The 27,273-nt window shown below is 47.6% G+C and overlaps 2 protein-coding genes across 2 annotated transcripts in view; both read right to left on the reverse strand.

The window, feature by feature from the left end:
• The window catches only part of COL23A1 (collagen type XXIII alpha 1 chain), a 290,389-nt gene that overhangs the window by 222,009 nt on the left and 41,107 nt on the right, over positions 1-27,273 (reverse strand). The gene's annotated exons all lie outside the window — the stretch shown is intronic.
• Positions 9,968-10,530, reverse strand: LOC115937458 (thymosin beta-4). The gene has a single exon (XM_031019466.2). The coding sequence runs from the start codon at positions 10,450-10,452 to the stop codon at positions 10,318-10,320; it is 135 nt and encodes a 44-aa protein (XP_030875326.1). The 5' UTR covers positions 10,453-10,530; the 3' UTR covers positions 9,968-10,317.

Here is a 27,273-nt window from a genome sequence, read left to right on the forward strand (position 1 = left end):
ACCCTCCAGTTCCATTCACGTCGTTGCAAATGGCAAGATTTCATTCCTTTTGATGGCTGCATAATATTCCATTGTATATATATACCACATCTTCTTTATCCATTCATCTGTCGATGGACATCTTGGCTCTTTCCACAAAAGCATATGCTTTCTAATGTAGAATTCTATACCCATCCAAATTACCAATGAAACGTCCAAGTAAAATAGTGATATTTTCAGACATAAGAGATGTCAAAAATTTTACTTTAAAAAAAAAAACACACATCTTACTGAAGGTTGTTCTCCACAAAAGTGAGAGAGCAAACTAAGAAAGAAAGAGACATAGGATCCAGAAAATAGGAAATGTAAGACAGGAAAAAAGGTAAGAGACTCTCCAAATTAAAGAGGCAACATCCTGGGATAATGACAGTTACCAAGTATAAAGGGCAACCAGTCCACATTGGAACAGTGTTACTGAAGAGTAAGGTGTATGGACCGTGCCCACCAGCATGCTTTCCACCACTGTACTGCTATTTAACCTGATGAAACTCCTGGAGGATAGACTCCACAAAGCAATGAAATGAATGAAAAAAGAGAAAGACATGAGACCCAAAAAGTAAGACAAAAAGATAATGTCAGGGGATGACAATGTGGGAAGAATTAGCAATAGACCCACATGTAAACAAATGAAGCAAATACAAATTCCAAACAAATATTAACTTCAAGCAAAACAAAAAGAAACCAGAACGCATTCAGAACTATGAATAATATTGGCATACCCTTAATTATACAATCCTAAATGTTGATTTAAGTAAAAATTATATATAAAGCACATAAAAAGATGCTCGATATCATTAGACATTAGGGAAATACAAACTAAAATCACAATGGGATGTCACTATACACCTGTTAGAATGGATAAAGTGAAAAAAGCTGACCATACCAAGTGTTGGTAAGGATGTGGAGCAAAGAGAACTTTCATACATTGCTGGTAGAAATGGAAAATTTAGGGAAAACAGTTCAGCAATTTCCTAAAAAAAGTTAATCATACATCTCTCTTATGACCAACCATTCCACTCCAAGGTATTTATACCTAAAAGAAATGAAATCATATTCCATGCAAAGCCTTATATACACATGTTCATAGCAGCTTTATTTGTAGCAGTCTCAAAATGGAAACAACCCAAATGTCCAACAAGTGAATGGATAAACAAACCGCATTACAGACACACAATGGAATAGTATTCAGCAATAAAAAAGAATGAACTATTGATACATGCTACAACATGGATGAATCTCAAAATAATTATGCTGAATGAAAGACAACAGACCAGACAAAAATAGTATGAACTGAATGATTACAGTTATACAAAAGTCTCAGAAGTCCATACTAATTTAGAGTAACAAAAGCCAATCAGTGGTAGCCTGGGACTGGAGAGAAGGTGGGGAGTTTCAGGGAGGAAAGGTTACAAAGGGGCAGGAGGAAACTTTTGGGGTGATGGATATGTTCATTTTCCTTATTGTGGTGATGGTTTCACAAGTGTATACATATATATGTCAACATCTATTTAACTGTACACTTTAAATATGTCTTCTTTATTGTATGTTAATTTACACTTCAATGAGGCTTTTGAAAATATGAAATTGGACCCCTGCCCCATAACATAACCCCAAATCAGTTCCAGGTGGGTATTAAGAACTTAAACATGAGAAACAAAAGCATTAAAAATTTTAGAAGAGATTATCTTTCTACATTTTGGGTTTGTTGTTTGTCTTTTTTTTAAGAGAGAGAGAGAGAGAGCATGCACACACAAGCGCAGGAGGAGGGGTAGGGGAAGAGGGAGAGAAAGAATCTTAAGCAGGCTCCATGGCCAATGTGGAGCCTGATGTGGGGCTCGATCTCACTTCCCTGAGATTGTGACCTGAGCTGAAATCAAGAGTCAGACGCTTAACTGCCTGGGCCACCCAGGCACCCATATCTTTCTATGTTTTGGATAAGGAATTATTTCTTCAACAAGAAATAAAAACCACTAACTCTAAAAAGAAAAAGGGAAGACTGGTAAGTGCAAACTACATCAAAATCAAGAACATCTGATGAAACGGATGTCAAAAGCACTATCAAGAAATTCTTTTTAAAGCCACTACTCCTTGAGTAAGGATTAGTATTCACAAGACAGAAAGAACTCTTACAAGTCAGCAAGAGTTCTGCTTCTCAGGAGATGGGGTAGAAATACTTTTTCCTATTTCTTCCACTAAACACAATGAAAAACCTTGGGCATTATATAAAAAACAAGTCTATATGAAACATAAGAACATACTTATGGCAGAGAGAAGAAGGCAGACCACCTTGGTACCTCAAGACCCAAGGAATGGAACGGCATAGAGCTGAGTCCCGGGTTTTCTTTTTGCCTCATCCACCCCAGACTTGGAGTTGAAGAAGCCAGCAACCTGCAAACGCCATTAGGCACCGACAAAACCACCCCAATCAAAGCTGACTCTCTCTAGCTGAAGGATCTGGAAAGGGGCATCTTGGCATGGCGAGACCATCGCTTCTCTACTCCAGCCGAAAACTGCAGAGAAAACCATGACTCTTCTCTCGCCCCTGCCACCAAGGATGTGTACATGAGGCCATGTGCAAGGGGGCATCCTCTGCTGGGATGGTATCAGAGAGGGCCAAGTAGGGGGCCGGGACTTTCACCCCAGCAGGTCAGTAATGAAGCACCACTTGGGGTTTTACTGGAGGCCAAACAGGCTGCCAGAACTCCCACCCCACCCCCAGCAGTCACATGGAGACCCCCTCAGGTGTCGTCAGAGGCACAGTAGGGGACCTGGACTTCCACCCTCACTGGGCACTGTCCCCTTCCCCTGCCAGAGCAATGTCAAGAAAACCAGCTAAAGAACCAGAACATGTGAAGGACTCAGGAATTGTTGGAAGAAAAAGACAATCTGATAGGAAAATGGGCAATATCCATAAATAGAAAAGAGGGTAATAGAAGTACCTATTTCATTAGGTTATTTTTAGGATTAAATGCTGTGCATTGCTTAAAACAGTTTCTCACGCATAGTAAGCTGTAAACAAGAGGTGGTATTCTAATGATTATCACTATTACTACTACTACTGTTTCACAAGAAATGGCACACATATGCTCAAAAAACACAAAAAGATGCTCATCGCCATCAGTCATCAGAGAAAGGCTCATGAAAAACATCACAAGACAATAATTTATCTATTATACACTATTTATACACTAGGTGCCCGAAGAAACCAAAGTTCACAGGCGCTCTTACTCATTGCTTGTGGAGGATAAGACACACCCGCTTTGGAAAACAATTTGGGATGATCTTGAAAAGCCAAACATTCACAGGGTTGATGGTCCAGCGATGCCTTTGCTGGATACACCCCCCAACCCCAAAGAAACTCGCGCATGAGCACCAACAGACATGCACAGGGACGATGTTCCCAGCAGCACTGTGCACAGGAACAAAAGACTAGAAACACCTATTACTATCCCTCGACGTGCAAATAAATCGTAGTGCATGCACACCCTGGGGCGGGATTCAGGACGGACGACAAAGGAGTTAGGGCTCTACGTGCTGAGCCTTAAAAATACAACGTTAAGTCACAGAAGAGCACATTCAGACCCAGGAAACAACCACTCCAACTCAAAACAAGGAGCGTTCTGTTTTTTTAATTTTTTATTTATTTATTTTTAAAAAGATTGTATTTGTTTATTTGACAGAGAGAGACACAGCGAGAGAGGGGACACAAGCAGAGGGAGTGGGAGAGGGAGAAGCGGGCCTCCCGCTGAGCAGGGAGCCAGATGCGGGGCCCGATCCCGGGATACCGGGATCATGACCTGAGCCGAAGGCAGACGCTTAACGACTGAGCCACCCAGGTGCCCAGCGTTCTATTTTTTTTAAAAGGGGAGGAAGGAGAGAGAGAAATTTTTCCAAAATGTCAATGGTATGAAATACAAAGTCTGTGGAAATCTTCCAGATTAAATGATGCTAAGGAGACATACAGCTGGATCCAGTACTGGAGGGGGGGAAAATGCTATAAAGGGCAATATTCAGTCAGTTTATTAAAGTTAAAAATTGTAGGGGTGCCTGGGTGGCTCAGTCAATTAAGCGGCTGCTTTCGGCTCAGGTCATGATCGTAGGGTCCTGGGATCGAGCCCTGCATCGGGCTCTCTCCTCAGCAGGGAGTCTGCTTCTCCCTCTCCCTCTGCCCCTCCCCCTGCTTGTGCTCTCTCTCTCCCTGTTTCTCTCTGTCAAATAAATAAAATCTTTAAAAATACATAAATAAAGTTAACAATTGTAATGTGGTTTGAGTGAGAGGATATTCCTATCGTTAGGAAATAAATACGCACTCAAGTATGTAGGGGAGACATGACAACCTCAAATGGTCCCAAAAATACTATGTATGTATGTGTATAAGTGTGTGTGTGTGTGTGTGTGTGTAGGAAGGGGCAGACAGAATGAGATCACATGATAAAGACAATGGGGTAAAATGTTAACAGTAAGTGAATCAAGGTAAAGTCTATATGGGCGTTCTTTGTATTCTTCTTACTTTCACAAATTTTCTGTAAATTTGAAATTATTTCAAAGTAATGAGTTCAAAGGAAGAGGGGAAAGGGGAATGATAAATTCAGGGTAACAAGTAGCTGAGGCGGGGTGGGCAGAAGAATGGGCTAAGTCAGGAGAGGACTGCAGCAAGCTTTCATTTGTGTTCGGGCTCTGGATTTGGGAAACAGGTCCTTGGGTGTTCATTATGTTATTATGCTTTATAACTCAACCGTTGACATTTGCATGGTATCAAGTACTATATATGAAAAGGTGTGAAAGTAAAAGATCTTATCTGAGAAAGGACATTTCAGGCTGATACCAGCTAGAGCTCTGGATGTATACTCAACTCCTAGAATCTTTTCACTGGAACGATGAAATGATCCACATGTTTTCTGTTCTGCATATTCCACAATTTCCCATACCACTTCCCCCATCGGATACTTCTGAGTTGGGGCAAGGAGTAAGAGTATAAAAAAAACTGCTGAGTTGGACAGAGAGGTCAGTTTACTGCTCTGGAGTTTTCAAATGATCATTTTTTTTAAAATCTACTTTCCCTTGATAAAAGGGTCAGCTGCTGGGTCTGGGACTGTGGACAGTGGGGCAGTGGGATGGGTCAGGAGAAATGGCCTGGGCACCACTATACTGCCCACCTCGGGGCAGGTGGAGCACAGGCTCTGGGGAGGATAGCAAAAGGCACGGGGTGGGGCTGGCGGGGTCCATAGTGGAAGAAGGGCCACCTCCCAGGTGGAGAGCAAGCTGCAAGGTCAAGGGCGGAGGGCACAGACAAAAGGCTGGAATCTCAGTGGGTGGTGGTGACAGCTGATGACAGGCAAGTGGACTGGGAGTGTTTGCGGGGTCAGGAGGACCTATAGCCCTGATCCTGGAGCAAAGATCAAAAACTCAAATGTCCCCTGGGGCCAGGCTAGTCCCCCACTGAGTGAAGCAAATGCATCTGTGGGGGTGAGGCACCTCAACATGCACAACACGACCTGAGTTGCCTCAACATGCACAACACGACATGAGTTGGTTGTAGATCTGTGGCCAAAACATGGGCAGCCGTGACTGCCCCAGCCAAGTATGGCCAAGCAGGAATGGCCTGGGGGTTAGCGGATGTTCCGACTTTTCAAGGGAAATTAGAAATCTGAGGGCTGTGGATTTACAAATCTTGGTTCCAAACTTTTTAAAACAAGAGGCAGGCCCCACAAACATGGGATGACCACCACTGGGTGACCTCTTTGCTAAGTGTATTCATTTTCTGCCCCCCTGCCCCAAGAAGGGCACGAGGGGCCAGCAAGCCTAGCAGGCTGTGACCCTACGCGGAGTCTCACAGATGCCCCAGTGAAGATGGTCCCTCAAGTCCATGGCTTCAGACCCTGAATGGGGCCTCTGATGGGACAGGCCCACCCAGACCCTGCGAAGCACATGGGAGGCCAGGTCTGCTGAAGCATTTGAGAAGCTGGGTTGAACAAATAAACAAAGAGAGATTTAGAAAAAAAAAACAAAACAGCAAAGGTCTGTTTCTGGACCAGGACAGAATGACCATGTCACTCCCCAGGGCCGATGCCTGTCCTGGCAGTCGGCACTCAGCCTGAGGGGGTTTCGGGCTTCGACAAGGACAGCTTTCCAGACTGATCGAATGACTGACAGTTGTTGGAGGCCTCAGGCTTCCTGGGTGTTCCATACATGCCCAGAGGGTGGCGCCTGCGCCCCGGGGGGGCCTTGATCAGGAAAACCAGGTGGCCCAGGGGCACATCCTCCAAACAGACTTTGGAAATACGTCTTCGCCCCATCCAGCCAAAGAACGTCCACCTAGACTGTGCTGCACAAAGAGGACCGGGCGGGCCAGTGGGGAAACGAAGGTTCCGTGGGAGGTTGGAAGGAGGGTCTGACCCGAGGCGGGAGTTGCGGTGCGGGGCTGAAGTTGCTCCTAATAACAATAATGTCATGGCTTGTGGAATAAAGCGGGTACTTTCTGCTACAGTTTCCAATTCTCATTCACGACGACAAGATTTACTTAATTACCAGGATTTTATATCTGCACCCCTTCCCTTACAATGAAAACCCTGGTTCCCAAAGACATGAATATAATTATTCATGGTTAAATGTGTATCTTTGTATATATAATAGTTCCAAAACAATACCACTTTGATTACCAACAATGACTGCTGAGGGCAGTTTAGGTTCTATTTGTGGTTATTCTCGTCTTGGTCCCACGTGAAATGGGCAAATTATTTCAAAGTCCCTTGAAACAATTCTCCGTGAGATTATGCCATCAATTACAGGACTGTTTGTTTCGGTTTGTTTTCAATGTTACGAGGCAGCTTTTATTCTTCTGGGTTTAATTTTCATTTTTAGTTATGGAAAATGTTTACATGGGTCCAAAGCCAACTTAGGAAGCAAGGTACATCGTTTGGCTTGTAAATCTGTGGTTTATTCTTCTATTGCTTCTTTTTTGAAATATAAGCAGATATGTATGTATATTCCCATCCCGCCCCTTCTCTAATATAGAAGGCAGCGTACTATACACGGTTCTGTACTTGGTCTTCCTCAGTTTGCAATATATCCTGACAATACTTTAGGGATATAAAGACCTCCCCATGGGGCACCTGGGTGGCTCAGTCCATTAAGCATCTGCCTTCGGATCAGGTCATGATCCCAGGGTCCTGGGATCGAGCCCTGCATCAGGCTCCCTGCTCAGTGGGGAGTCTGCTTCTCCCTCTCCTTCTCCTCCCCCACCCCTTGCCCTGCTTGTGCTCTCTAATAAATAAATAAAATCTTTAAATTAAAAAAAAAAAAGGACCTCCCCAGTTCCCTCTTACAGCTCCACCCTACACTACTGTGCAAATGTGCCATTCCCCTCTGGATGGATCCTTGGGGGATCCTCCACCACTGGCTTTGCTAACAGTGCTGCAAAATACAGCCTTGCTCATGTCTCCTTTCATTCTTTGGAGAGACTCCAAGTTGGATCTTCATTTTTCATCATGAAACCTTTGGCTGGTCACTTAACATTCCAAACCTCCGCCTCCTCATCTGTAAAATGGGGATAAGAAGAGTATCTAGTTCACAGTTCCAAATGAGTTACCGTGTTTTTAAAAATAACATGTTTAAAAGGCCCGGAACAGAGTAGAATCAAATGTGTGCTGTTGCTTTTTGTTTTCCATTTTGTTTTAATTGTTTATTGCCTAGTACTTTCCAAAGCTCACTATCTAGAAGGAGGGAGAGAGAGAGAGAGAGATGTAAAATTTTAGTTGCCGAATAGGGTGCTGAATGCTACCAGAAGTATAGGAACACAGGCAGTTGGAGCACAAAGTGGCGGCTCACCCACCCTGCCTGGGGATTAGGGGAGGTGCAGGACTCAGCGCTTGATTCGCCCACCCTGCTGACCCTTCTTCTTCTTCTTTTTTTTTTTTTTTAAGATTTTTATTATTTATTTTTTGACAGAGAGGGAGAGCAAGAGAGGGAACACAAGCAGGGCGAGTGGGAGAGGGAGAAGCAGGCTTCCCACTAAGCAAGGAGCCCGATGCGGGGCTCGATGTGGGGCTCGATCCCAGGACCCTGGGATCATGACCTGAGCCGAAGGCAGACGCTAAACGGCTGAACCACCCAGGCGCCCCTGCTGACCCTCTTTCTTGTGTAAACCACTCCCCAGTTTTCCATTCTCAACCAATGGAGCTGCACCAACGCCCCACCCTCAGGATGTGCACAAGACCCAGGCCTTTCAGGGACTCAATGATTGGCTCAAGGATAGGCACATGACCCAGTGCAACCAATGAGAGTCAGCCCTGGTGCTCACTAGGGTGTACTAGAAAAGAAACTCGTTTTCCACCAGGGTGTTGATCTGGTTGGATATAAGTGTGGAGCTGCCAGAGGCCAACACATGGAGAGGGAGAGCATGAAGAAATCTGAACTCAGAGATGGAGGAGGACAGACTCCCAACATGGTCGCTTGGATACTGGGGATTTCAGTCAGGTGAGCTGAAAAAAAAAATCCCTTTTCTGACTAAGCCAGCTTAAATTGGGTTCTCATTTACATCAAGGTTGGCAATGACAGAGGAATCCTCAGGTCCGAAGCTTAGTAACTAGGGGGATAAGGAAAGACTTTCCAGCAGAGAGAAAAGCATGTGGGAAAGTCCAGAGGAAAGGTAGCAGTCAGCCTCTTTTATAGCGTTAACTAAAGCAAGACCTGTGGGCTGACACCCATCCATCACCTGAACAAACCTACCTTCTCAACTGGAAGACTGAGTTCCAGATTCTGGGGAAGAGCAGGGCGTTCTCACCTGGATAATCATTAGCCAGGTGATGTCAGAATTGATAGGAGCATGCAAATAAGTTGACGGTCATGTCAGAGACTCAGCCTTCCTGGGTGCAGGTTGGAGACCCTGTCTTCCCCTGTCATCAAGTTCACAGTTAACATTACTCAGGACCTTCACAATCTGCAAGATGTCCTCACAGGCATGCTCTCCATTGCTAAGTGTGGGCCTTAACTGGCATCTGCGTTTAACTCCGGGGCCTCCATGTCCCTCACAGGTCCCAGCTGTCACCCAGTATCTTTGGTTTCTGAAGCCTCCTTTGCCCTAGAAGTCCCACCTTTCATGCCCCCATGTTTTTGCTCAATGCCACTTTTCCACACTGAATCAACCAGTGAACTTTCACTGGGTGCCCAAATTGAAACACACCATATAACAGCTTGTGCTGAGCAAGGCAAAAGGGTCAGCTGTGTATGTCTGGCTTGGAGCTGGTGGGGGTGGTAGCAGAGGAAGGGGGGGAGGTGAGATTGAAAAACTGGACTTTGCTACTTGGAGGCTTTTTTTTTAAAACTTTTTACTTTGAAATAATTAGAGATTCACAGGAGGTTACAAATAATACAGAGAAGTCTCTAGCACCCTTCGCCCAGTTTTCCCCCGGGTTTCATCTTAACTATAGTGCAATCTCAAAACCAAGAAGTTGACACCAGTGCACTGTGTGTGTGCACGCTTCTGTGCCATTTTATCACAGGTGTAGATCAGCATAACCACCGCTGCAATCAAGATACAGAACTGCTCCAGCACCTTTCTCCGTTTACAGCAGTAATTGTGAATTTGTCTGGTTTGCTTTTCAGGTTTTTCCATTGTTGCTTCACATTTTTTTGCAAGTCTTTTGTTTGGAGCATACACATTAGGATTTTTTTAATCTCTTCCTGCTGGATAGACCCTTTTATCGTTATATAATATCCCTGTCTGTCCAAAGTAATGCTTTGCTCTGAAGTCTACTTAATTTGAAATTAATATAGCCACTCCTGCTTTCTTTGATCAGAGTTTGCATGATATATCTTTCTCCATCCTTTTACTTTCAGCCTACCTATATTCTTATATTTGAAGTGAGGTTTTCTTTTTTCTTTTTTTTTTCACATTTTAAACTTTTTATTTGCATATTTAAAAATTGTGCATTCCAGTAATTAAAATCATACAAAGAAAAAAATGGCACTCTGATTAAACTGCATTGTACAGCCTGCCAGATACCTTGGACCAACTTAGTTTTTACTGGTCGTCCCACCCAGCTTCTTCCTTCACCAGCGTACAAGTTATTTTCCTCCCCTGCGAGCCAGACAGGCAGATGGAAAGGAGGCTTGGCATTCCTGGTCAGTAGTTCAGATTCTTTGATGTGAAAAGGGGCAGCACAGTCATTTAAACTTGATCCAACCTCTTTGCATTTACAAAGTTAAACAGCTAAAAGAAGTAAAATAAGAAGGCAATGCTTGTGGAATGTACAGTGCATACTGGTGGCGCGTGCCTCACTACGATTCGCCTGCTTGCTTCTCCTGTTCAATCGTTTCTTTTGAAGGCAGTGGATTTTTCTCTTGTGTTTCTGTCTTCTTCAATTTCGACTTATCGAATTTCTCAATCTCAGCCATATCAGGTTTGTCAGACATGGTTGCAGAGGAAGCGGAGTGAGGTGCGTGTGCAAGTGAAGTCCAGCCCGCTCAGTGGCCGCCGCCGAATGCCAGAAGTGAGGTTTTCTAAACAGCTTATAGTTGGGTCCTGTTTTTATAATCCGCTCTGATCATCTCTTTTAATTGGCATATTTAGACCATTTACATTTAATGTAATTATTAATATGTTAGAGCTTAAGTGTGTCATTTTCATTTTAATTCTGTTCGATTTTTTTCTTTTTCTATTTTCCTGCCTTCCTTTGGGTTATGTGAACATCTTTTTACAATTCCATTTTGGCATATCTCTAGTGTTTCTGAGTGTTTCTCTTTACATAGCTTTTTCAGTGGTTGCTCTAGGTATTACATTATATACACGTAACATCACAGTCTACTGGTGGTGTCATTTTACCAAGTGTAGAAAACTTCCCTCCCTTTAAGTCCCTTTACCCTCCTCCCGCTTATCATGTAATTGTCTTAACTATTTCCTCTACATACATTTATAGAACCACATCAGACAGTGTTAAAATTTTTGCTTCAGCTATTGAATTTGGAAAATTAGAGAGAAGGAAAATGTATCATATTTATCCATTTTTAAAATTTGTTCCATTGGTCTTTCCTCTTTCCTGATGTTCCAAAATTCCTTCTTTTATTATTTCTTTTCTTTAGAGGATTTCCTTTAGCAATACATTTAGTATAAGTCTGGTGGCAACAAATTCTATTAGTTTTCCTTCATCTGAAAATGTCTTGATTTCCCTTTCATTCCTGAAGGATATTTTCAGTATAGGATTCTGGGTTAACAGTTCTTTAAGCGCTTGAAAACTGTAATGCCACTTCGTTCTGGCTCCATGATTTCTGACGAGATATCTACTCTCATTCAAATTGTTTTCTTCTGTGGGGTACCTGGTTGGCTCAGTTGGAAGAGCGTGCGACTCTTGATCTCAGGATCATGAGTTTGAGCCCATGTTGGGTGTGGAGATTACTAAAAATAAACTTCAAACTGTTTTCTTCCTATAGATCATTCTAACATCTCTGCCATCTTGGTGTTGGGCACTGTCTTTCCTCATTCAGGTTGTAATTTTCCTGGTTCTTGTTATGATGAGTGGTTGTCAGTAAAAACCCCACACATCTTTTTATTTAAATTCATTTAGCCACCATATAAAAACCCATATATTTTGAATATTATGAGACTCTAGATCTTATTTAATTAAATCTTCCATTTTATAGCTGGCTCCCCTTCTACCACGCTGGCAGGAGAAGGGAGGTACCACCTCATTACTGCCAGGTGGGGGGTAGATGGGTAGGTTCCCCACTTGGCCTTTGTTGTCCCCTGAAGGAAGATACTTATAGGTGGGAGCAGGAGTTCCACCCCGCCACCCCCCCAGGCTTCCACTGACCCCACCCTGGCTAGGAGGGGCCACTTTTCAGGGAGCTCCACTGAAACCATGGCAAAGGCGGAGGCAGGGGGAGAGTTCTTTGGCAGGAGTTAAGCAGTTATCATCGAAACTTTTCTATCTTGCTAGGCTCCCCCTTTCTGGGTCCTCTGGCTACTGGGAGCAGGCTTTTGTTGAGAACTCACCACGATGTCATTCCTTGTGTCCTGAGGTCCCTAGGGGCCCTGACTTCTTCTCTCTACCTTCTCAGCTTTCTTATGTTTGTATTAAAAATAATGTCCATGGCTTTTAGTCATTCTTAGCAGGAGAACAGGGAAAAATACTTCTCCTCCACCCTTCCATAAGTGGAAGTTACTTGGAGCGTTTTAAAATACGTTTCAGATGCCAAAATGGAACAAAAGTTAAACAAAGCCAGAGTACCTGGGGGCAAATATTTTGACATCTTAGATGACACTGAAGGTAGTGGGGTGACATGGTGAAAGAGCATGAGCATGGGGCTGGAATGGCCTCAAAGGGAATACTAATTCGACCTTAGGCAAGCTGCTTTGGCTGTCAGAGGCTCAGTTTTCCTTCGGGAAAATAAAAAGCAAGTTCCTTCTTATGCAGGGGTGTCATGAGGAGTAAGGGAGATAAAGTAGGTCAAGTGCCTGGCATTGAGAATACATGCCATAAACAATTTCTTTACTTTTCTCCAACGGTTCCAACCTCATATCCTAATATCTCCTAAGTGAGTCGTCAGCTGTGGTTCAAACTGTTTGTAATTTTTCTGCAGCTGCTGCCAAGCTCCATGATGTTGGACCAAGACGCTTTCCCGAGCTGGCACTCAGTTTCCCCAACTTTATTTATTTTTTTAAATTTATTTATTTGACACAGAGAGAGACTGCAGGAGAGGGGACACAAGCAGGGAGAGTGGGAAAGGGAGAAACAGGCTTCCCGCAGAGCAGGGAGCCTGATGTGGGGCTCGATCCCAGGACTCTGGGATCATGACCCGAGCTGAAGGCAGATGCCTAACGACTGAGCCACCTGGGCACCCCCAATTTCCCCAAGTTTAAAAAGAGAGGATTCGTCTAGATCCCCTGTTATCCCATGGATGAATCACAGCAGTTTCTGGGAGCTTGTTCAAAATGCAGCATCCCAGGCCCCACCCCAGACCTCCTGGATGAGAACTTGCATTTGAACAAGACCCCCATCCATGTTTGGCACATTGAAGTTTAAGAAGCAGGGCTCTGGGTGACCTCCAAGGCTGCTCCCAGCTCTGACCTTATCTGTATTAGGCTCTCCCACCTCCACACCCCTGCTGGAAATGCTCTGACCTTTCCATCTGGCCATGGAGTGCTGACCATCATTGAAGGCGTAGCACCATCCCTCCCCATGCCTAAAGCTTTCTCTGACCACCCCAAACCTGAAGTCATCCTCAACACGCTTTAAACAGCCACTCTCTGGACCATTCCTTGGATGATTAATTACGTGCTTTGTGATAGTTTGCCTGTTCTTTTCTTGAGCCACTGTGTAAACCTTGTATCATATCTTCTTCTGAAACTTTCTACATCTTCGAGGATCCTGAGGTTGCAGACAGCTCCTGGAAAGCTCTCGGGGGACAGAGACCATGACTTACCACGTGCCTTTAGTGCTCACTAGCTGGTTCCCCACACACAAGAGATACTCAAACACACAATCATTTATACTGTGAGCATGTTCTTTTTTTTTTTTTTTAAAGATTTTTATTGATTTATTTGACAGAGAGAGACACAGCGAGAGAGGGAACACAAGCAGGGGGAGTGGGAGAGGGAGAAGGAGAAACAGGCTTCCCGCCGAACAGGGAGCCCGATGCGGGGCTCGATCCCAGGATCCTGGGATCATGACCCGAGCCGAAGGCAGACGCTTAACCGACTGAGCCACCCAGGCGCCCCGACACTGTGAGCATGTTCTAAGCACGCCTTTCAAGACCCTACTTAAGAGAAAATGTTATGATCAATATTTCAAAAGAGCATAAGTAAATCCGTATTTTCTGTTCCCTATTTTTCTTTTGCATGACGATACCCAGTGCTGGAGAGATGGTGTTGAAACACAGGTCTTTCACAAAACACAATGGCAACATGCAGCATATATGACACAAACAGAGGTTTCCAGAAGGCCCACTCCTGGGACTTTGCACTTCATCTTAAGCAAAAGGAAGGGTTTATTTGTATGAAGAGTCATGATACATAACTGCGAAAATGTGGACATAATCTAAACGCCAAACAATTAACTAGGGTACATCCATTTGATGGATGACCATGGAGCCATTTGAAATAATTAAGACAGCTGTATTCAAACAAAGAAAAAATGCGTATTCAATATTAGGTAAGAAAATAAAAACACAAAATAACATATGCTCCTGATTATAACTAATATATGTAAACAAGAACTTTTTGAAAAGGAACAAAAAACTAGAAATCACTCTTAAAATGGTAAAATTGGGTTTAATTTCCCGTACTCATTTTTCCCCCAATTTTTCATTTTGCCAACTTTTCACTGGATTACAAAGAAAACTTTTAAGTGACGCTAAAAGTAGATTTGGAGATCACCCTGGGACGATGCACTTAGGAAGAGATCTAAGCCCATTTTCTTAGTAGGTTCCCCCATAATGCTGTTACGTGGGACCTGACAGTTATATGACATTTGAATTAATAACTAAGGTCTTGGGGCGCCTGGGTGGCTCAGATGGTTGGGCGTCTGCCTTTGGCTCAGGTCGTGATCCCGGGGTCCTGGGATCGGGTCCCGCATCGGGCTCCCTGCTAGGTGGGGAGCCTGCTTCTCCCTCTGCCTCTGCCTCTCTCTCTCTCTCTGACTCTCATGAATAAATAAATAAAAAACATTAAAAAAAATAAATAAATAACTAAGGTCTTGGCGCCAAGAAGTTCTCGGCAGCAAAGGAGGCCCCAAGGCTGGAAAGCACCATCTTGAACGAGAAGACATCCATTTATAATCTGTAGCTGCAAGCTGTCATTCATTCATCCCCAACCCCCACTAAAATGAGGCTTTATTTGCAGATTACCAGTGGGATGGAGGGCATTAAAGAGTGTGTTTAGCCCACATACCAACCCTATCTTTAGCACTTTGCTCATAGGGAGCCCCAGTTCACCTCCCTCCTGTGGTTGTAGGAGCAGTGAGGGGGGCCCAGTCACCCTCACTGGTGACCCATGGGTCCCCTGATCTGCAGTGACCCCCGCCTTCCATGACCCTTGACCAGTTCCTGAGCCTCCTCCATCTACCAAATGGGGATACTGCTACTTTCCTCAGAGGGAGAAATTAAATCCCATGGTCATGTTGAACATTCCTCAAACATGGCAATGATTCATACATGTTCTCATCTCAGATCTCAGTTATATCCTACCAGTGTTTTAAGGTAAAAATTACAGGGGTGCCTGGATGGCTTAGTCATTAAGCGTCTGCCTTTGGCTCAGGTCATGATCCCAGGGTCCTGGGATCGAGCCCCGCATCAGGCTCCCTGCTCCGTGGGAAGCCTGCTTCTTCCTCTCCCACTCCCCCTGCTTGTGTTCCCTCTCTCGCTGTGTCTCTCTCTGTCAAATAAATAAAATCTTTTAAAAAATTTACAGGGGCGCCTGGGTGGCTCAGTTGGTTAAGCGACTGCCTTCAGCTCAGGTCATGATGCTGGAGTCCCGGGATCGAGTCCCGCATCGGGCTCCCTGCTCGGCGGGGAGTCTGCTTCTCCCTCTGACCCTCTTCCCTCTCGGGCTCTCTGTCTCTCATTCTCTCTTTCTCAAATAAATAAAATAAAAAAAAATTTACAAAAATTTTAATCAATACCACTCATTGCTAGAATGAGAATGGACACTCTTGTACATTCCTAGTGGGAGTCTCTATTGATACAACCTTTGGAGAAGGCAATTTGGAAATACAATGTGTAACTGAAGCTTTACAAATGTGCATATAGCAGGTGGGAGGGGGGCGCCTGGCTGGCTCAGTTCGTTGAGTGTCAGACTCTTGATCTCAGCTCAGGTCAGGATCTCAGGATCGTGAGTTCAAGTCCCGTGTTGGGCTCCACACTGGGCATGGAGCCTACTTAAAAAAAAATGTGCATACCATTTGACCCAGCAAATGCACTTCTGGGAATTTGTCAAAAGAAAATTAAGTAGAAGAGAAAATGTGTGTGTGCAGGGCTGCTCAACGCTTATAAATAATATAAGCAGAAAACTGGAAACAGCCTAAGTGTCCAACAGTAGGACACTATTTAAATTTTGGCACACACAGGGGCGCCTGGGTGGCTCAGTTGGTTAAGCGACTGCCTTCGGCTCAGGTCATGATCCTGGAGTCCCGGGATCGAGTCCCGCATCGGGCTCCCTGCTCGGCAGGGAGTTTGCTTCTCCCTCTGACCCTCCTCCCTCTGATGCTCTCTGTCTCTCATTCTCAAATAAATAAATAAAATCTTAAAAAAAAAAAAAAAAAAATTTTGGCACACACACACCTGCAGTGGACTCTTACATAGTTAATCACGTGAAGGAATGGTCGTGGACGACTGAGCTATTTTAAGCCGGAATATTTACCATGTGATTGTGTTTTGAGAGGAAAGAATCTGTCTGTATATCTAAAATGTAGAGATACGTGGACCATAGATATGATATCCGGTCTGAGAGAGTATCATTCATGGACCTTTCTTGACCGGGTACTTCCTGGGTGTCCACGCTGTGGCAGGTGCCTGCAGTGAATTAACACGGCTCCTGCCCAGTGGGGAAGAGATAGCTATGTACACAGAGTGCCACGGAAAAGGGATCAATGGAAAGGTCCAGAAGATGAGCGGATGAAGGAGGAGGACACCGTGCTCCAGGAGCTCCAGCTGGGGAGGACCCGTGTGTCCCAGAGGGTGTGATGGGGGTGTGGGGCCCCCAGAGGGTGGTAGCATGCAAGAGAGCCCCAAGGGAGGATGCCCGCGGGGATGGCAGTAGCAAGAATAGTAAGAAGCCATGTGGGGACTCCCAGTGATGCCAGGCGCCGCACAAAACACCGGCTACAAACTCATTTAAACCTCACCAGGATCCTCGAGGTGTGTAGACACCCAACTGACTGCTAAAGAAAGTGAAGAAAGGAGCTTAAGAAACTTGTCCAAGGCCACCCAGCTGGAAAGGGAGAGAGCTGGGATTCAGTCTTTTTTTTTTTTTTTTTAGTGACTGGAAACCACACAAAGTAATTTGTGTTCTGTGAGTCAGAAGTCCAGTATGTGTCCCGTCAGACTAAAATCAAGGTGTGGCCCATTGTGTGCCTTTCTGGAGACTCTGGAGGAGAATCTGCTGCCTCCTCATTCAGGGTGTCAGCAGAATTCAGCGCCTGTTATCACACTGAGGTCCCCCTTTTCATGCTGGCGGTAAAATGAGAGCAGATCCCAGCCTCTAGAAGCCACTGCGCTCCTTGGCTTACAGCCCCCTCCCTCGATCTTCAAAGTCAGCAGTGGAGTCCTCATGGCTTCTCTCTCTGACTTACCTTTTTACCTTTTCCAAACATCCTCCACTTTTTAAAAAATTATTATTATTATTTTTTTTTTTAAAGATTTTATTTGTTTGACAGAGAGAGACACAGTGAGAGAGGGAACACAAGCAGGGGGAGTGGGAGAGGGAGAAGCAGGCTTCCCACCGAACAGGGAGCCCAATGTGGGGCTCGATCCCAGGACCCCGGGACCATGACCTGAGCCGAAGGCAGACGCTTAACGACTGAGCCACCCAGGCACCCCTAAAAATTATTTTTTTAATTGCGGTAACATATACATGGCATAAAATTTACCTTTTTTTTTTCTTTTTTTAAGAGAGAGAGAGGGCACCTGGGTGGCTTAGTCGGTTAAGCGTCTGCCTTCGGCTCTGGTCGTGATCCCAGGGTCCTGGGATCGAGCTCCGCATCGGGCTCCCTGCTCAGCCAGAAGCCTGCTTCTCCCCTGCCTGCTGCTCCCCCTGTTTGTGCTCTCTCTCTCTCTCTCGCTCTCTTTCTGTCAAATAAATAAAAAATCTTAAAAAAAAAATAGCGCACACGTGTGTGTGAGCATGTGAGGGGAGGAGAGGGAGAGGGGCAAGAGAGAGAGGGAGAGAGAGAATCCAAAGCAGGCTCCATGCCCAGCGTGAAGGCTGACATGGGGCTCAATCTCACAACCCTGAGATCATGACCCAAGCCGAAACCAAGAGTCAGACGCTCAACCGACTGAGCCCCCCAGGGGTCCCAGAATTTCCTTCCTTTTTAAGGCTGACTCCATGCCCTTGTGTGGATAGACCGCATTTTGTTGATCCATTCATCCATTGATTGGACACTTGGGTTGCTTGCACATTTGGGCTACTGAGAGTAACACTGTGAAGAACACGGGTTTACAAATATTTCTTCCAGACCTTCCTTTTTTTCACCCTTTTGGATATGGACCCAGAAATGGAGTAGCTGGATCACATGGTAATTCATACCACGTTCCATAGTAGCTACACCATTTTACATTTGGAAGCCAGGCAATCTTAACCCACAGCCTGCACCCTTAATCCTGTGCTGTCTGACCCAGGGTGTTCTGGGTTCAAGGACCCGGGGATCAAGCCTCAGAGGCAGAATGAGCACCTGTGTTTGGAGAGCAGAGAGGAGGCCATCCTGGCTGGTGTGGAAGTCCCAGAGGTGCACTAGGCTGACATTTAGACTTGAGGTTGAAGAAACAGGAAGCCACTGAAGGCTTTGAGAAAAGGAGGGAGGGTGAAGACAGGGCTTCACTGGAAGGTTCTGGTGGTGGCATGTGGCCTGGCTTGGATTGAGAGGGTCCAAAACTGGCATGAAACACACCCCGAAGCTCATGGTTCCCTGCGAGGAGCTGGATTATTCCCTCTTTATGCATTCATTCGTTCATCCAACAACCCACTGATGCAAAATCCAACGCCACATCCTGGGGCTGCTGGGGCTGGGGCTATAGGCAGGAACCGACCTGGGCCTCACAGCCCAGCAGGAAGACAGACACAGCAGCCCACTGCCCCCAGCAACATATGAATAAGATGCTTTGGGAATTCAGGTGTGTGGCCCGGCACAGACCATCAGTATTTGTAACTGACGTGTAAGGAACGAAAAACACCACAGCCCAGGGCACTGGTCACCTCGCAGTCAGAATCCCAGCTCCCCCCAGAGCACAGGTCACTCTCGCCCACAAGTGTATCACGCTGGCTGTAAATTCAAATTAAGACAGAATTTTCAGAGCTTGGCTTATATCTTCAGGAACAAAGCCGAGCCAAGGAACTGAGGCCCATTTGCGTTTTCTGCCGAGGTTTCCTAATTTTTAGAGTTATTTCCCCCCTAGAGTCCAATGAAAATAAAATCACTCACTTTGAAGCAAAAACTGTTCCACCACGCAGAAGAAAGTTGCTGCCTGTTCTAATGGACACCCAGAGCCATGTGCTACCCAGCTTCTTGGAGGCAGCTGAGCTGCAGATGTGGTGCAGGGCTGGCCGGGCTCAGCTCCCAGCCAGCCCTCTTGGGGACATCTGCTACAGGGGACGTTTCCTCTAGAAGCCACACTGCCCTGGGCCTCCCCTGCTCCTCTCCGTGCCCCATCTGCAGCAGCGCCCCCCCCAAGCCCAGCCTCCATGCCCACGCAGGCTCCTGCTGTCTGCCCACCTTAGTGGGGACGGGACCAGGACCCAGCAAACACCTGCTATGAGCTTGTCCTTGGCCAGCAGTCTGCCCAGCAGCCACACGGGTCCAGGACTGGTGTGGAGGTTTCTGGGGCGGGTGGGGGAGGGGGTGTAACCAGCCTCAGCAGGGAAGGGGCGGCAAGGAAGGGGAATGCCAGACCCGCAAATCTCCTATGGCCCTCAACGCCTGGACGCCTTCCTCCTCTTGGCCATTCAGCTCCATCAGCCTCTGCTGGTTCTCAGCCTGCCTCTCCCTTCATCAAAGAACCAGAAGCAATGGGTGGAGGGCAGCTCTCAGCCTCCTGACACTCTCCTGTCCTTCCCCACTTCGTCCTGCCTCTTCGGGACCCCCACACCATACTCTGGTCTGGCTCCACTGCTCAGCTGTCAGGCACACTCACTGCTCCTTCCTCTTGAGCACCTCCCAGCACCCCGTGCCCCTTCCAGGTGCTGCCCACTCCGCCTAATCTCTTCCTTTCCTCCCCACCTCCCACCCGTTCCTCAGTCAGCTCTCCCAGAAACAACACGCACCAGGTTTTATGTCCAAATCCAGTTTGAGCATTCGCTGTCACCTGCCCCTGGTAACCGGCTCATCCAGGGCCTCCATTCCATGGCTGGCCTTCCTCCCCACTCTGCTCCATCTGCTGCCTCCTCTGTGGGCCCCTTTTCAGCACCCTTCTGGTAACCAGGGTCCCCTTCCTCTTGTGGGTTCTTCAGGATCTCACTTCCTCCCCGGCTTCGGTCGCTGTCCACCCTGAGCCTCAGAACCAAATTCCCAGCCGCATCCTGGGCACCTCCACCATGAAGTCTCCCCTTAGCCGATCCCCACTCTACCCAACCTGCTCCTCATGGGTCCTCAGCAACCCCAGAGACCTCCCATGCCCTCCCCGCCCTCCCCTCCCATAGCTTATGAAACCCAAGCCCCAAGCAATGCCGCTCCTGAACACCTGTATTCAAGAATCATTTACTCCCTACTCCCCTCACCCCAGACTGCTGAGCAGGCTGCTAACACACCCCAGCCCTGCCTGAGGTCAGGCCCCTCAAATCCATCCTCATCCAACTCAAATGCCCACATGCTCAGTGCACGCCTGGGCCGAAAACTCCCCATTAACTTCCTGGCTCTTAGGATAAGTTCAGACTCCTGACCATGTTGTAGCAGGACGAAATGATCTAAATGTCCATGGACCCTCTTTCCAGGCTTGTGCTTGGCCTTCCTGCCCTTCTCCCGCTAACCCCAGGGCCCCCCTCCTCCCCACCACACTCACGGACAAACTCTACTTTTTAACCATCCTGAACCAACTCTCAGTTTCTGGAACGCTCACGTGCTCTCTCACTGTCCACGTGCTGTCTTCTTGGCCTGGGGAAGACTTTCATCTATCTTCCCAATTCCTACTTACCCTCAGCTTAGGTGCCACGTCCCTTTGGCAGCATCCCGACTCCTCCGGCCCGGATGGGGTGTCCCTCCCAACCACTCCCCCAGACTCTCCAGATACTCCATGAGGGCAGGGACTGTGCCCACCTGGCCCACCTGCATATCACGCTTGTCCGGATGCTAAATAATCGCAGTTACATACAAGAATGCGGATGTGTGATGTGCCGTGTGCCGGCAGTAACTGGCACGGGGGGCCTCCCTGAATACAAAGCTAAACCATCCCGGGCTGTGTGCATGGAAAGTGTCTGTTATCATGGACAGAGGAGCCTCTGGGCAGGGCTCCAGTGGGCGTGCACCCTCGTCAAAGCTCAGGATGGAAGGAGGCCGTGATGGGCTGTGGCTGGACCCTGGGCCAGGACCCAGCTGGGAGCGAGACTCTAGTGGGTGGAGAACCTCAGCAACCGTACCCTGCCCCCAACTATCCATCCATCCTCACAGCCAAGAAGCAGCCGAAGCGTCCAGCATGCATGGCTAGATGTAGCCGCCATATATGCCTTAGTCCAGTATCATATCCCCAGTAGTTAGAATGGTCCCTGGCAAATGGGTGCTTAATAGAGAGTTGTTGTAGGGGTGCATGAACGGATAAAAGCAATCCTGTGGCCCTGACGGGTGGGAGAGGAGTGCATAGGTCCAACAACCCAACATCAAAGACACAACAGGAAGGGTCAGAATGCTCCCCAAGGCCCGTCTAGACAAAGAGGACAAAGAGCCCCACGTGGCCACCACCAAGCAGCACGAAGGAAGGACACTGCTGAGCGGTTCACCTCAACTAAAAGGAGAGTGTGTTCAGTGCAGCGCCCATGCTACCGACAAGGCCCCGACTCGCTCTCTCCTGATTCAGACTTTCAGCAAGAGCAGCCCCCATGCTGGGACAGCATGCTGCAGTCTGCAGACCTTTTTTAGCTCCTTTATCATCTTCGCCCCCCCTCCCCCATCCCCCACAGTCACTATGTAGATGAGGAAACTGGGAGTTCCGGGGCAGAATGGGTCAGAACAAAGCCCAGGCCTCACACTGGGTGGGTGGATGGATGGATAGATGGATGAGTGGATGATGGATGGATGGATGGATGCATGCATGCATGGATAGAGGGATGGATGGACATATGGGTGAATGGATGGACAGATAGACGGATGGATGGACAGATGGATGAGTGGATGGATGCAGACATGGATTCATGGACAGCTGGATGGATGTCAGATGTTCAGATGGATCGCTGGAAGTCAGATGGACAGATGGATGGTCAGAAGGAAGAGAGAGAGGGAAAGGGAGGGAATGAATGTGTGACCAACAAGGTTGGACAGTCCCCGACTTTGCTGCCAGAGCAGAAGACTCAGTGGAGGTAGCTGGTCACTGGTTCCCCAATTGCAAAGCTGACAGATCTCTCATTACTCATAGGCCTCTTCCAAACCCCCCAACACCTCCCTAAGAGCTGGCACCCCTGACTCCCCCATACTCTCCCTCATCACTGAAGAGTTGATATCTGATATACTAAGGACAAAGGACAAAATCTGGGTCATTTTGGACCATAGCTCAAAGCCCTGTTGATGTACTTGGGGAGAAGGCATCTGTGACAGACACACCTCTAAATGTGACAAAGCAGCATGAACCAGTTTGTCTCCATGATTAATGAGAACAGACAGAATGGGAACACGTGGATTTGGGAATTAAGTGGACCAGGATTCAAAGCTCAGCTCAGCCCCATACTCAGCTATGTGACCTTGAGCAAGTCCCTTATGCTCTCTGAGATTCAGGGTTTCCATCTGCAAAAGGGGATGATGATACCTACTGCATACCATGTTTGTGAGAAGTAAATAAGATGATACTATGTGCACAGGGCTAGCACGGAACCCGGTTTATGGCAGACAGTCAATAAACGTTAGCTCCATGTCATGCTATCTAACTGAACAGGCAGTATTATGAAATGACTTGACAGGAATGAAGTGTTAAGATTCAATTTACTCCACCCAACTATTCAAGACCAAAATCTAAGAATGAGGAGGTTCAAATGTCCGTCAATGGAACAGATGTACAAAGTGTGGGATGTACCTACAATGGAATATTATTGTCATGAAAAATGTTTCATACTCAAATGTGCTAAGTAAAAAAAAACAAAAACTGGACACAAAAGGCCACATATTGTAAGATTTGGTTGATATGAAATACCTAGACTAGGCAAATTCATAGGGACCCAAAGTAGATTGGAGGTCACCAGGGGCTGGAGGGTGGGAGAAAAGGGTTACAAAGTTTCTATTTTGGCTGCGGAAAAAGTTTGGGAGTGGAGTAGACGTTGGAAACAGTTGCACAACGTTGTAAATATAATTGATGTCACTGAATCATACACTTAAAAATTGGTTACGACAGAAAATAGACTTTACCACAATAAAAGAATTTTTTTTAAAAATGGGAGGTCTGAGCAAAGTAACAATTCTCCTAGTCAGCCTAAAAAGGGAGAGCACTACACGACTTTGTGTTGTATAAACATTAAAAACATTTAAAGTTAACTAGATGAAGGTGTCTTTTTGCCCTTTGAGACCTGCAATGTGTTTTCAGTTTACGAAATGAAATTTGGAAACATGACCTGGATGTTTTGCTTTCTGTAATTTGGGGGCAGGAGAGAGGAGAACGAGAAACACAAACCAGGCAAGTGACTTCTTCTGGAAGACAACCAACCATGGAACAGGATTTTTCCCCTCTCAAATTAAGCCCCATGGATTCAGCCCACATGAATTCCAGTCAGAACCTATTTTAATGGGGACAACAGTCTGGTCCCCTGGGACCGGGAAAGGCCTCCCCACCTGCCCCATGCAGCCAGGAGATGGTCTGCGCACGGCACAGACCCTAACCCAAGCTGTTCAGTGAGGCACACCAGGGCCACCCACAGCCCCCCTTAGCCCACGAGCTGTGTCCACACGTCTTTTGAGAGAGAATGCACCCAAGGGTAGGCGATGAGCTTATATGTGAGGGCAAGGGGGCAGTGCTGGAGGGCAGGATGGGGGCGAGGGCTGCCTGTCATCCTCAGGCAGTCTGCCAACATGTGCCAACACCACAAATCATCATCGAGGCAGGCACCAAGCACTCATCACGGGCACTGCCCAGGGATCAGAGGAAGCTTAGAGACACTGCTCATCACTTCCGCCAAAGGGCATGCTTTCTCTTATTTGCAGCCCCCTCCCCACTGTCTGGGAAGGAAGGTCCGTCTTGAACCCTTAGACACCAAGCATGGGTGTCACGGTATAGCTCTGGCACAGAGACAGTTCTAGTAAGGGGCTGTGCACCCCCTGCCCTATAGTCTCTGTCTCCAGCACAGCCTCCAATCCGGGCGCAGAAGTGAACTTGAAAAAACTCCATGATGTGGACACGTTCCAAGTGATCCATGTGGCCCCAGACCTCAAGGGGCCGGGCAAGAGCAGCTCCAAAGCCCTGTTCCTGCTTAACCACGGACAGAAATGTGCATCCTCTGTGTCCATGGAAGCACTCGGGTGGGTGCTTTGTATCATTTTCTTTCATTCACTGCCATGCTTTATCGGCACGTGTGATTATTTCCATCACCAAACCGGCAGCGCATGTGAAATCCGAACCAACGTACCCAGAAAAAAAAACGAAATGAGATCTTGAACGACGAACAACGGGCAGGAAACTCTTCTCAATGTGGTCAACACACATTCCAGATCCTGACATCCCTGAGATGGGGCCACAACACGACACGGGGCTCTTTCTGAGGGGGGGACAAGTTCTGGTACAGGGACCATGAACACGGCTTTCGCTGAACTGTCTTAGTGACGTCCTGAGAACTTCGAGGTCCTGGCTAGGGCAGCTCATTTAAGACCTCTAAGAAGGACCTCTAAAATGCAAACACCCATGGGAATGAGCATCAGTAGGGCACTCTATCAGCCAGGATTGTTTATCTCCCAAGGTCAGAACCGGGTCGCATTAACTTAAAAGGCAAAGAGAATGCATTGTCTCCCTTGACTGACAAATCCAGGCAGATTCGAGTACCGCTAGATCCAGGTGCTCCGATGACATCACCATCACCATCAGGACTCTCCTTCCCCACCTCTCAGCTCTGGTTTCTGTGTCAGATTCATTCGCAGCAGAAGGGAGGAGGGCCAGCCATACTATGGGCCCCAGCTGCTCTGGGATTACATTATACCAGCTTTGTAGCCTTAGTGGAAAGAGACCCTCTCTATTTTAAAAGTCCCAAGAAGGTACGCCTGGGTGGCTCAGTGGGTTAAGCGTCTGCCTTCGGCTCAGGTCATGATCCCAGAGTCCTGGGATTGAGTCCCGCAGGCTCCCTGCTCAGCGGGGAGCCTGCTTCTCCCTCTGCCTCTGCCCCTCCCCCATGCTTGTGCTCTCTCCCTCTCTCTCTCAAATAAATAAATATTAAAAAAAAAAAAAAAGTCCCAAGAAAAGCCTGGTATCTGCCTCTTTGGGGGCAGACCGGGTCTTGTGCTTATCACTAGATTCTAGTGGGGTCAGCCCACCCTAAGCCATAGCCTTGGAACAGAGAAAAGGGGTGCTGTCACCAAAGGACGGGGGACAGACGCAGTGTTGTCCAGCACAGGCAGACATTCTGCTCATGGCCGGGCCCTGACCTGACCAGCTCCTGGCCCTTGCCAGCCTCCTCCTCTCTGCCGGATGGGGCCAGCTGACCACCCCCTGCTGATTCTTCCGCAGCTCTGGCCCAGCTTCTAGACCCGCCCAGCCTAAGGCAGGCAGGCCATGCTGGCTCTTGCCCCGATGTCTACGCTTAGGGCTCTCCAACACCATAAAACAGGATTTTCTTTTTTCATAGAGTTCCCTGTCTAGAGTCCTACATGCCAAGTAGGACTGATTCACTCTGACTGATTCACTCAGTGACTGACTGACTCACTGACTGATTCACTCACTCATTTCTCAGCTGTTCGTGAGCCCCATGCTCAGCTTCCGTACGTGCTCCTATTCAATCCACATAGTTCTTTAAGGTAAGTGCTCCTCTCCCTGTTGCAAAGACAAAGAGATTCAGGCACCAAGAGGTTGAATGACGTGGCTAAGCTCACACGGCGAGTGAGGACAGGCTACAACAGTGGTGCAAACCCCAAGACCCTGGGGCTTTGCCTAATAAAACCCGTGCAAAGGGGAAAAAGATGATGGGTCCAGAACTCACAAGAAAAGCTTCGCTGATATAGAAGAAGACCCCACAGTACACGTGGGGCAAAAGCCCAAATGCGTGAAAAGCTGAAGATGGTAACAGCCTGAGGTAACAGACAGACACAGCCTGGACAGGCTGAAAGAAGCTGAGGGTCCAGGGAGTTCTGGGGAGGAAGAATGCAGAGAGGGCTGGAGTAATCAGAGGTGGCTTCCTGGAGGAGGTGAGTGTGGGAGGACCTTGAAAGTGGAAAGCCCCTGTGGGATGCTTCTGGGCCTGCGTGGCTGTTAGGATGTGGGCCTGGAGCAGGCAGGGGCTGTCACCACTGCTCCCAGAGGAAGACCCCACCTCCGAAGGAAGCCGACATAAGTACACAGAGCCGGGAGGATGCCAAGGAGTGCTGGTGGAGGCGTGGAGCCGCTGGGGGCAGTGAGGGGCCAGCGGGTGAGTGCGCCATGGGGTCCTGCCATGCCTGAGCTTGGGGGCCGGGGATACGGAGGCGGAGCAGGCTGGCCTCAAAGGGCTGGAACCCCGAAATGGGGGTTCAGACTCAGAGCTGCTGTTCCCTCAGCCATGTGGCTCTGCTGCTCAGATGTCAGGGTCGAAAAATGGCAGTTTGGGGGGGTTCAGGAATGATTCCATCATGCTGCTCCTTGGCCTCCAATTTATTACACCGAACAATGTGTGAAACTGTTCCTATCTCTACTTATCCTCCAGCTGCTGCCGTCGAGAAAGATGGCCTCATTTGCTCAGTCTGCAGGGCGCTGTGGTAGGGGAGACTGCTCGGCCATTCAGAGCCAGGCAGGGGAGAGGGGGGCTAGGCCCAGAAGCTAAGCGCCCCCAGAGGGCATGTGGTGTAGGAAGGGGTCAAAAAGCCGAACTGGAAAAGGTGGGGTGACATTCCCCAGAGGGGCACCCCAAAGGGGTATGGACAGGCAGGGCCTGGGGATGGGGGATGGCAGGCGAGCTATGCAGGGAGCGGGTGCTCGGCAGCAAAGGCCAGTGGCTCTGGGGCTGGTCTGAGTCCAATCTCATTCAGCCCGAGGTCGGTGAAGGAGCAGGGCAGCATCCATCGTGAGGAGAAAGCTATCTTAATGTTTTCAGGAACACCAATCCCTCACAGCCTCCTGACGGCCAATACCAGGAGCCCTGGCCTTTCCCACTTTTCCATTTGTCTGTCTGGAGAGAAGCAGCTAACCCCCTCGCCTCCCATGCCTGGTCATCTGCCAGCAGTGACA

This window comes from Leptonychotes weddellii, chromosome 7 (assembly GCF_054177405.1).
Source record: "Leptonychotes weddellii isolate Sample4059 chromosome 7, ASM5417740v2, whole genome shotgun sequence".
In the NCBI taxonomy this organism is placed as follows: domain Eukaryota; kingdom Metazoa; phylum Chordata; class Mammalia; order Carnivora; family Phocidae; genus Leptonychotes; species Leptonychotes weddellii.

What these genes read in the sequence shown, in the direction of transcription:
- LOC115937458 (XM_031019466.2), bottom strand. Translation starts at nt 10,452, where the DNA reads ATGTCTGACAAACCTGATATGGCTGAGATTGAGAAATTCGATAAGTCG.